Source organism: Citrus sinensis, chromosome 4, assembly GCF_022201045.2.
Source record: "Citrus sinensis cultivar Valencia sweet orange chromosome 4, DVS_A1.0, whole genome shotgun sequence".
Classification (NCBI taxonomy): domain Eukaryota; kingdom Viridiplantae; phylum Streptophyta; class Magnoliopsida; order Sapindales; family Rutaceae; genus Citrus; species Citrus sinensis.
This window is the reverse complement of record NC_068559.1, coordinates 9,294,667-9,305,644: the sequence shown is the minus strand read 5'-3', so window position 1 is coordinate 9,305,644 and position 10,978 is coordinate 9,294,667. Positions and strand designations below refer to the sequence as shown.

The 10,978-nt window shown below is 34.3% G+C and overlaps 2 protein-coding genes across 2 annotated transcripts; both read left to right on the top strand.

Moving 5' to 3' along the window:
• The first annotated feature begins 3,300 nt into the window (after positions 1-3,300).
• LOC102610611 (uncharacterized) lies at positions 3,301-6,972 on the top strand. Its single transcript, XM_006485125.4, has 4 exons — positions 3,301-4,388; positions 6,091-6,245; positions 6,428-6,677; positions 6,771-6,972. The coding sequence occupies exons 1-3, from the start codon at positions 3,752-3,754 to the stop codon at positions 6,668-6,670; spliced, it is 1,035 nt and encodes a 344-aa protein (XP_006485188.1). The 5' UTR covers positions 3,301-3,751; the 3' UTR covers positions 6,671-6,677; positions 6,771-6,972.
• Positions 6,973-10,339: 3,367 nt separating this feature from the next.
• On the top strand, positions 10,340-10,978 carry LOC107176398 (uncharacterized). The gene has a single exon (XM_015528835.2). It carries the CDS (start codon positions 10,340-10,342, stop codon positions 10,976-10,978), a length of 639 nt encoding a protein of 212 aa, XP_015384321.2.

The following is a 10,978-nucleotide window of genomic DNA, read 5'->3' as shown; positions in this document are numbered from 1 at the left end:
ATACATGGCTTGTCCCTATACTGCATCTGCGATAACTTGAGTTAAAAAGTAAACAATAGTGAGTGAGATTTCTCGTCCCCATTTAAACATTTAAAAATGTGGACGTTATGCTTGAAAGATAATGATGGGTGGTAGTTGGTTTTATTGTTTCAATCTTATCTCATTGCACGCCGAAGAAACCTATTACTTCAATTTGGGGCATTCAGCAGCTGAATCATAAAGTTTTTTTTTTTTTTTTTTTTTGTCTTAACCACGAGGTATCCTGTGGAGGACTCCAACTGTGGGAGACACTTTTAAACTCGTACCACAATTTAGATTAGAAATCCCCACTTAAATCGGGAGATACAGGTTCTTCCAATAAAGGCGGCTTCCTTGCGACTCGAACTGGGAAGTAAACACAATCAAGCCACTTAAGGAGACTTCATTGCCAGTGGAGCCAATACTTTGTTGGTGCTGAATCATAAAGTTTTGGAAAGCGGAAAGCATAATGAATTGGTTGCTTAATCAACAAATAACTACCAAAATTCATTGTGACTGTTCTTCTAATTGAATGAAATTGCATCTGGGTTGTGGTTTCAGTATCACCAAGTTTTACTCATAATTAACTTGAAAACATACCAAATTGTGCAAGTGAAAAAGATCATAAACAATGAGGCAAACTACAAGTTCACATAAAGCTAAAGTATGAATTAGAAAAAAAGGCACATGGAGATTCTAAGGGTTGGACTCAAAGTCAAAGCTTAGAAATGTTATTAGTATTAGGGTTTCTTAAATTACATTTTTTATTGCAAAAATAAATAACAGAACATGGAATTAGGTGGGTCAGTGTGTAAATTTTACTTTAAAGTAATGTAAGTTAGGGACCCTTAATATTATTATTGGAGGACGGACACTCGAACCGTAATGCACGTTCATAAGTTAGGGTGACGACGGAGAGTTTGTGCCACCGCACATGCTGCTTCTTTGGGGCGTACACCTCGAAAATTGAACTCCCATGCATGTTTAGTGTCTCACACAAGAAAAATACCTCAATATCTCATTACATAAATAACTTCTTATTTGTATGTGATTAATTTTTATTTATCTTAATGATTGTTAAAAGCCAAATTTTGACTTCTTTTGTCTTGTTACGTTACATCATCTATATTTTAGATATCAACCCAAAATTAATTTATTTGTATGACTTGTTGGTTGTCAAATAAGGAGGTCATGGGAGATTACCATTAGATTTGATAAGTTACATATATTGTAACTTAACAGCTGTCTTTTTTGAAATACCAATACAAAAAAATTTCGATAAATTAATACTAGGTAAATTGATAATTTTTTTTAAAAAAATTATTTTCCTACAAGACCCACTTACCGCATAAATGTATAATTACCTAATTCAAAAATAAATCCGAATGATATGTCATGTTGCTTTTGTAAAATATGCTTTTAATGTTGTTCGTTACTTCTTTAAATTTATTTGGAATTAAATCTTATCTCTAATTTTTTTTTTTTGAAATGTAAAATTTCAGTTTGCATTAACGTTTTGCAACAAACGTATGACGAACTCCATATGTTATTTTTAAAATAAAAAAAAAATAAATCTCTGCAATAATCTAATTACTACCAATGTAAGACAACTAACTATATTCAAATAAAATATAATAAATGCTAAATCAAGATAAACAAATACTATAAGCATATCATATTATTCAAAAATAAGGAATTTCTTTGTAAATTAACAGTTTATTAATTTATCAATGGTTGTATGTTGCAATCATAACCCTACTGGTATATCTACAATCAATTACCTATCGAGACTAACCTAAATCAATTCTATATTTCTTTACATTGGATTGAACAAATTTTGACATGAGGACATTCTTTCCTAATTAAAATGTTAGGATATGATCATATTGTAAAAGTTTGAGAAGAGAAGTATACTTTCTTAAAATCATATGGATAATCATCCCTAATTAATTTGTGATGTTACTTAATTTACATTTAAAGAAAGATTCGAAAGCATTAAAAACAGAATCCATGATGGGCATGCAATAATTAGAACAGGAAACTATTCTTAGAATCTAATTAAATTGATTTCCATAATTAATTAATCATAATTCAAAAAAAAGGGAAAAAGAATGAGAGACAAGCCACGTGAGTTGGGCTTCGGTGTGAAGTATGATTGACGTCACTCACATCATTCCTAACGGGCAAAAAAGAAAGATAACGACTGCTGTCTTGCACCACCAACAAAGGAGCGGACCAAATGCAGTAATGTATTCAACTAAATCTCTTTCTCGTATAAACCCAATAAATATAAAAACAAACTTTCGGATTTTATCATTTAAGCCGTTAAAACGTTTTATATTTATTTAACAAGGGCATAATTTAACGATTTTTTAAACAGATCCATGGCCTCTGCGTAAAAATGATCTTATTATCCTCTACTAACGGGAATTACTTTATTTCATTTCTTACTCTTATTCTATCTTGTTTAATAAGGGGAAAAAGAAATCACAGATGATAAAGAAGAAAGTGAAGATAGTTTTTAATTTATTGATAAATATATTGAAAAGAGTTTATTTTATAATGAATTGAAAACTTTTAACAAAGAATTCTAAAAAATACGTGATGATTTTTCACTAAAATAGATGATTGATGCGTATGTATTTTGTTTAATTATACTAATATCTGTCCAAAATCAATTGAATTGAGATCTTAATGATCTAAATAGAAAGCTCATCATATCCAAGAAGAGTTTAATCTACTGTGTAGAGTTGGCAATAGAATGGGATGAGTTGGGATTTCCTGATTGTAATCATATCTCAATTATTTTGTCGAATCTTATCTTCAACAGTAAATTAAGATAAAAATGTTTACCAATCTCGGCTCAATCAAGATTTTGAATGCTAATCAAAATATTAAATTATCCCAAATGACAAGATTTTTTTATCACATGTTCAAAATTATGATATAAATGATATGTTATATGCTTATAACGAACATGTCATACATTTATAATTGACATATTATATATATTATTTATCAAAAAGACTTGCATAAATGTCCAACCTATAGGATTTATATGATCCATCAAATCGATTTATTATACATTTTTAAGAATTTAAATTTCAAAACATTCAAAATTTCGATTGGAATTTTCAAACTTCATGTATCATGTCCGAACAGTGAATCAGAATAAATTTGAGTCTCGAATCCTCATACAAAATATATCAAAATAAATTTTATGCCAAATTTATCCTAAAATGGGATAGAATCCCGAATCCCAATGGAGATCCCGAGAATTCTACTAATCGCACTGCTATGTCATTGTATAAGAATATGTGGAATAAAGTACGCTATTATGCAATAAAACAAAACTTTAGGTTCTTAAAAGATAAAATTCCCAAAATCTTGTCTGTTAAGCCTTATCCCCGCCAGTCCCACCATGTGTATGTATAAATGTCGCAGTTACGTCACTGCCGCACTTGCACTTTTATCAGTACAACCAAGACGTCACATCACATCAAGCCCACACAGATATAGGCGAACAGCTTCTAATTATTGATTAGCATTCAGTTGATGCTTGTTCTTTTTTTTTTTTTGTTTTTTTGCCCCTCCTCATTAGCAAACTCATTAATCCCACTCTTCTTCTTCATTTTCTTTCGTGCAAGACACTCTTCGAATTGTTCATGCTGTCTTTAACTTTGACAGTAACACCCACCTCGTCTTAGCCTCCTCCAGATCTTTCTTTAACAAAATGGGGAACTGTTTTACTACTGCCACCACCATCACTACGACCACTGCTACTACTGCCGCTGCTTTTACTTCAAAGAAATCAACGGCCGAGATCGCACCCTACGATTGCGTTGTCAAGGTCAACAAACCCACCCCGTCCGTCCGATTGTGCGGCTCCCCGAACAGCATCCTCACCGCCTACGTCCGTTTCGCCCTCCTCTACAAATCAATCTCCCCTCGTTTCATCCCCTGCGATAACCCGATATTCGAGACCGAAGTCCCGACGGTGCTCCGGGTCGGATCCGAATCCGTGTCCGGATCCCGCCAGACGCTGCTCGATTTCGTCGAGAGCAAGTTCCCGGAGCCAAGCTTGAATAATATTGGAGACGCGGACGACGGCGACGAGGTGTCGCCGCGCGTGGTGAGGATGATGCGGATGCAGCACGGGAGTCTGAGGTGGCATTTGGCGAGGATGGTGAGGTGGGCGGAGGATCTGGCGAAGCGGAAAGGGAAGAAGGCGGGGGATCCGACGGTGGGGAGTCCGAAGATGGAGTTCAAAAAGTTCGCCAGCACCTACTCGCAGCTGCTGGAGCTGCTGCTCGAGCACGCTCAGATGGAGGAGCGAGTTGTGTTTCCTGGCTTGGAGAAGGATGATCGAGGTACTGCTATACTCAATCATCATGCTTCGCGTTGCACCCTATTAAAACTCTTAATTTTCTTCTTTTTTTTTAATTTTGGGTGGTTTTTCTAATTATTATTATCATTATCACAATATGTTTATTGATTTTTTTTCCCTTGCTGTTGTAGTGGATTTTTCCCGATCTTTACTCACCAGGAAGAGTTAAATAAATGCCACGTTGGACTTTTTTTTCTTCTCTTTTTGTATTTAAATATAATTTTTATTAATTGAAACACCAAAAAAATAATAATAATCCATTTGTTTAGTTGTTGTTGTTTTTTTTTTCCTTGTATTTAACTATTTTAAAAATATTTATTTAATTATTCCTGTTTTCCTCATGGCTCATTCGAGGCTGACAAATTCTTACATTTGTCCAAAAATGGCAAAATCTTTGATGTTGATATGGAAAGTGAATGAACTGATAACTTTAAAAAATTGGAAGAAACATTTTTACTCTATTTATCTTTGATTCTTAATCTGTTTTTTTAATGTTAAAATAGGATCTCTAAGCCCAAAAAAAATAAAAATGTATAAGTTATTTTTAGGTTCATTTTGTTATTTATTTTTATTCTTATTTTGTGAGAAAATAAGGTGGTACTTGTTTTTTGTCTTAAATCTGAATATACTTGAATTAATCTGAATTCTGAATATAGATGAATTAATCTGAATGATATATTTATTTTTTGGTCTGAATCACTAAAAATAAATATTAAGTTGTTTGTTTTCAACTAAAAAAAAATCTTAAAACATGTATTTTTACATTTGCATGATTACAAATTATAAATGTGAAATAAATAATAAACATTTCAAAGAACATGAATAAGATAATATGTGATCATAATATAATTAATGTTCAATTGAATACAATCCTTTGATATTGTTAATTAGTGTATGTTAATCAATTTTATTATATCTTATCTCTATGATGTTTTTATATGAATATTCATAAAAAAATGTGAAGATAAATAATGCTAATTTGAAGAAATAAAAAGATAAAACTACTAATAGTCTATCATTATATTATCACGAGTTATAGAGATGAGTAGTAATGCTAATTATTAAATTTTACTTAGGTAAGGATGAAAATTAATTAACTAGATGGAGGTATTTTAGAGAATATCTTTTAATAATATCATTCAGACTTTTTAGATTAAGCAAAAAGCTAAAATAATTGGCTTAATAACTTAATAACTGAAAATTTTAATTAAAATTGAAAAAATAAATAAACTTAATAACTTAACTGTTTGAAATTTAAGTCAATTAAACTATCTAAAGTCAGAAAAACAAACATTACAGGTTTTCAAATTATAAAACTACTAATAGTCTATCATTATATTATCACGAGTTATAGAGATGAGTAGTAATGCTAATTATTAAATTTTACTTAGGTAAGGATGAAAATTAATTAACTAGATGGAGGTATTTTAGAGAATATCTTTTAATAATATCATTCAGACTTTTTAGATTAAGCAAAAAGCTAAAATAATTGGCTTAATAACTTAATAACTGAAAATTTTAATTAAAATTGAAAAAATAAATAAACTTAATAACTTAACTGTTTGAAATTTAAGTCAATTAAACTATCTAAAGTCAGAAAAACAAACATTACAGGTTTTCAAATTATACTTCTCTTGTCTGGAAAAGAATCTAGCATAATGCTGATGAAGGATATGATGGTACAGGACTGTGCAAGGCTGCGAATGAGGAGCATGCAAGGGACCTACCAATAATGAATGGCATCAAAGAAGACATCAAGGCCATTGGAGTTTTAGACTGTGGAAGCCCTGCCTATCAAGAAGCACTTCGCAATCTTTCTGTTCGGCTCAAGTCATTACAGGTAACTGCTGATTGGTGAACAAGATGTAAAATTGTTACTAGTAAAAGTTAAGATCTGTGTTGATTTGTAGGCTTTACTTGGTTTCTTCTTGTGGTTTTGCCTATATGGCAACGTGCATAAAAGATTCGGTATTTAATCAATTATGATTTGGCCATGAGGGGTCTAATATTCTTTGTTTACAGAAGCACTGTAAAGAGCACTTTGAGGAAGAAGAGAGGGATTTACTGCCATTGGTAGAGGCGACAGAGCTGAGCACTGAACAGCAGAAGAGAACGTTGGCTCAGTGTGTGAGTGCGATGCAAGGAACGCACTCACGTTTGTTTAATTTCTTCCTTGAAGGACTGACCCCTGAAGAAGCTATGCAGTACTTGGACTTGACCACTTATGCAGTCATCAAGAACAATCTGTCTCCAAATTTCGTATGACTGTTTGGTAAGATTGATATATATATATGCTGACTTTTTGCTCTTTGGCAATAAGACGTGCTCAAACAAATTAATGATGTTTTTGTTGTCATGTTAATAGCGAAATTTACTTCCAGATGGATGTCGGGTTTAGGACAGGGATTGATTTGCAGGACAGGTTGTATCATGAATGGCTGTGGAAAGATGTCAATGCGTAAGTTGTATTATTGGTGAAAAATATGTAAAGTTTTCTTAGTTGACAAGTAAATGCAATTTCATAATCAATATCAATTAGATGAAAGATTGAGATGTTGAATTTACTACGTTGGGGTTCAATTTTGCTGGTGCTTAGTGAAAGTTATATGTTCCAAAGTCCGTGGTCATATTCCTATTCAAATTATTAAGCTTAGAACTTGCATTCCAAGCAAGGTTCAGAAGAGCAACAAAGTATCTACCGGAAGAGTAATGCTAGGTTCCTAATTATATAATGACGCATTTGAGTCCCAAAAGAATAAGGCCTCCTTCATCATGACACATTTGAATCTTACTGACCAAACCTTGTTTGACAAGCTCGCAGTAATTCTTGGCCCGAGAAGCTGAACATTGACGGTCTGTCGGATCGGTCGCTCAAGACCTGGTCTTTACTCGGATCCGATAAAAGAAACGGAATCACTTCTTCTGAACTTACTGAGAATGATTCTGATCTAGCTTATGACCTACTAAAAAGTAGAGGGTCTCACGATCGAAGGTGTATCAGGTATTTGCGTTGTAGTAATCAAACACCAAACTAAAAAATTTAAAAATTATGGATGTCTACAAGCGTTACGGGAGTAAATGATAATTTTTTTATAAGAATAAAATTAAAATTAGGGTAATTTTTAGGGACCTCCCCTGAAGTTTGGTGTATTAACACTTAGATAGAATGTATTGCTGTAATTACAGATATTTTCCCTACCGTTAGTTATCAGTTAGTTTGACTGTTAGTGGACTGTTAAAATTACTAAAATAACCTTCTCGCAAAAATAATAAATCAGAACCCACGGAAAAAGCTCAGCGGCAACTATGAACCTCCACCTGGATCTGGACCCATAGCACTGAGATAAGCAGCTAATTCAACATCTTCTGAGTATCCGATGCCACTCTTGTTCCCCCAGTCCCTCTGACTACCCAGGATCTGACGCCAAGGCGACCCGAGCTCCTCATCTCAATATTCTCTTCCATCTCCAACTAAGCAGCATCAGAATCAACAAAATATTTGAAAACCCACTTCAATAAAATGGTCATTGATGCTTTGATGGTGTGTATTGGGTATAAAGAGGCTCTGTCGCAGACTGGAGCTGGAGCTGGAGCTGAGCTGAGTTGACCCGTTGAGCCAATTGCGTTTGCAGTGTCCATGTGTAAGCGTCTATTGTATAACAATAACGAAGCAGTTTTTAATTTCTTATGTTCCACCGATGGGGAAAGTGGGTTTACTATTATAGGAGTATTGTCTATTGTGATTGGTTGGGTCTTTTGTGAACTGTGGGCTGGTTTCTTTTCAAGTGAATAGACTAACACAACAAACGATTCAAAGCAAAATAATAATTGGCGGGGTGTCATGCCAGTCAATCCGAGTTGGAATCATCATCAGTGGCTCAAGGGTGATGGCAGCGGCAGTTGGATGGCGTCAGCGATGGCCAAAGTGGCGACGGCAGGGTATTAGTTTTTGTGAGACAAGCCGTGCTCTTGGGTTAATATTTGGCGGTGGACGGAGCTAATTCAGAGGCTGCAGTGAATGGGGTTGGTTGCCAGCGCGAAGAGGGGACTCCGGCAGTGGCAAAGCACCACAACCGGCTGCTGGTGGAGCCGTGGCCAGCTGGTCAAGGCTGGGCAAGCAAGTTGGTCAAATTTTTTGTCTATCGGATAAAAATATTTTTTTTTAAATATGCTTTTACATAATTATCCTTTTATACTGACGTTTTATGTATTTTTATACTAACGGTAGGGGAGGTGTCTGTAATTACAGCAATACATTCCATCTATGTGTTAATACACCAAACCTCAAGGGAGGTCACTAAAAATTACCCATTAAAATTACTGTAAAAGTAACTATTGAGAGCCGATGAGATAAATTTAGACCTCAAATGTCACTGTTTAAATTTTACTTCATCTATCATTTAATTTAGCCTCATCTGTTGGATTTCATTACATTGAATCCAATTGTGAATTCATAATGTAAAAGTTATATATATAAAAAATAAAATAAAATTTAAAAAAAAAAAATCCTGCACTCTACACCATGATTCTACAGAATGCAAGTTCATTCATGACAAGGCTTCCGATCCTGCCCTGTCCATCCATATTCCCTTCATAGTCCCCTCAAGCTTCTCCCGAGACTAAAGCAATATCCTTAATCAACCTCCTACAAAAGGAGCAAAATTAGTACAGCTTCATTATAAAATTTCTTGAAATACAAATTACCCTAATATAAGGCTTACATAGAAGAAATTAAAACAACTAGGATTTTGTAAGATACTTCAAGAGGTAATAATCTATTGACTCTCTGATAATTTGTAATTCTGTTACTATGTAAAAAAGATTTAAACCTTAAAATTATTAAATAAATTATTAATAAATAATTAGTTTATATTTATAATTTTATTTGTTAATGTTTAATATAATTTTATGCTATTAATTTTTATTTTAATCTTTTCTGTACTCTCCAGTCGTCACTACGCTGCATCAAATACACACACACATACAATATGAAAACGATTTTTTAACATCAGAAGTAAAATCCAATGTCTTCACATATATTAAAATGAATTAATAGAAAATCGTGAATACGAGTTACAAAGGTAGCTCCAGATCATAAACTCATAAATTATTTCTAATCTTTTTTATTAATAAATGTTTATATTGCATTAACTGTAATTGTTAAAATAGAATAACAGCTACTAGATTAGACAGGAGGAGAATCAAAGTTTTACTACGGGATACTTAATTTTGATGTACCCTTCGCTTTCACTGGAGCCTTATTAATACAACATTGAAACAACTTTATGGAAATATGTTTTTCAAAAAGGTCTAGCTACGTGATCCACATGGATCATAGTGGCCAAAATAAAAACTTGTACAGGTAAATATGTAAACCAAGCTTTTAATTGTACCTTAAGAACAGCACAAGCCTACGTGGCTGCAGTAATGATAGGCCTCGACGCTCATCAAGGGTACCTAAGCCTAATACCCTGTATCAAGGATACACATGAGCTGCTACATGAGAACTTGGTAGCTAAAGGGACACATGTGCACTCCACTAGTTTTGCAAATGGACTTGGTCTCCAAAGAATCTTCACTTGCTGATTTTATGTTATTTGATTTCTTATTATTTGAATTATTGTTATTTGATTTAGCTGTTAGTTTAAGAGAATAAGTCAGCCTAGAATCAGCCAACAATCACGATCAGTTGAGATTGTGATGGTTTCATATTGTTCTAAGTATAAATGAGCTCCAACAGCAAGAATAAAAGAGTTCAGTATCAATTAAATTCAATTACTTGTGGTTATTCTCACCCTAAGAGAAATCTATTTTAATTGGCTTTGACTGGGACCGCATCAAGTGGTATCAGAGCAAGTTACTATGACTACCAACAGAGATCGACTCGACCGTGTGGAAGCTGACATAACTCATCTGCAAGAAGGGATGAAATGAATGGAAGAAGGGCAACTAGGGATGAGTGATAAACTGCATCAAATTAAAGCTGCTCTCAGCAAACTAGCAGGGTCTATATCAGCATCCAAAGGGACCCCGAGTTTCAACAATTATGAATCTTCAAGATTTGCACAATATAGCAGAAGTGAAGAAGGTAACCGACCACAATTTATTTCAAGATCTACTAAGCTTGAGTGCCCAAAGTTTGCAGGTGGCGACCCAACAGAATGGCACAACCGAATACTTCAATTCTTCGAGTACCAAGAGTCCACTGACGAGCAGAAGGTGTCTCTTGCTTCCTTTCACCTCGAAGGAGAGGCCAACCAATGGTGGCAATGGCTGCGACGTGCGTATCGTGAGGAAAATAAATTGGTAACATGGAACGATTTTATGGAGGAGCTTTGGGCTCGCTTCAGACCTATGGAATGCGAAGATTACAATGAAGCCTTATCAAGAGTAAAACAAATAGGGACTCTCCGTGACTACCAAAGAGAGTTTGAGAGATTGGGAAACCGAGTTAGTGGCTGGACACAAGGGGCGCTTGTGGGAACCTTCATGGGGGGCCTGAAACCGGAGATTGCGAATGAAATTAGGATGTTCATGCCAAAAACGTTGAAGGATGCGTTCAAACTCGCATGA

Coding starts and splice junctions, on each gene's coding strand:
- LOC102610611 (XM_006485125.4), top strand. CDS start 3,752: ATGGGGAACTGTTTTACTACTGCCACCACCATCACTACGACCACTGCT. Junction 4,389..6,090: donor CTTGGAGAAGGATGATCGAG/GTACTGCTATAC, acceptor ATGATGGTACAG/GACTGTGCAAGGCTGCGAAT. Junction 6,246..6,427: donor TTCGGCTCAAGTCATTACAG/GTAACTGCTGAT, acceptor CTTTGTTTACAG/AAGCACTGTAAAGAGCACTT.
- LOC107176398 (XM_015528835.2), top strand. CDS start 10,340: ATGGAAGAAGGGCAACTAGGGATGAGTGATAAACTGCATCAAATTAAA.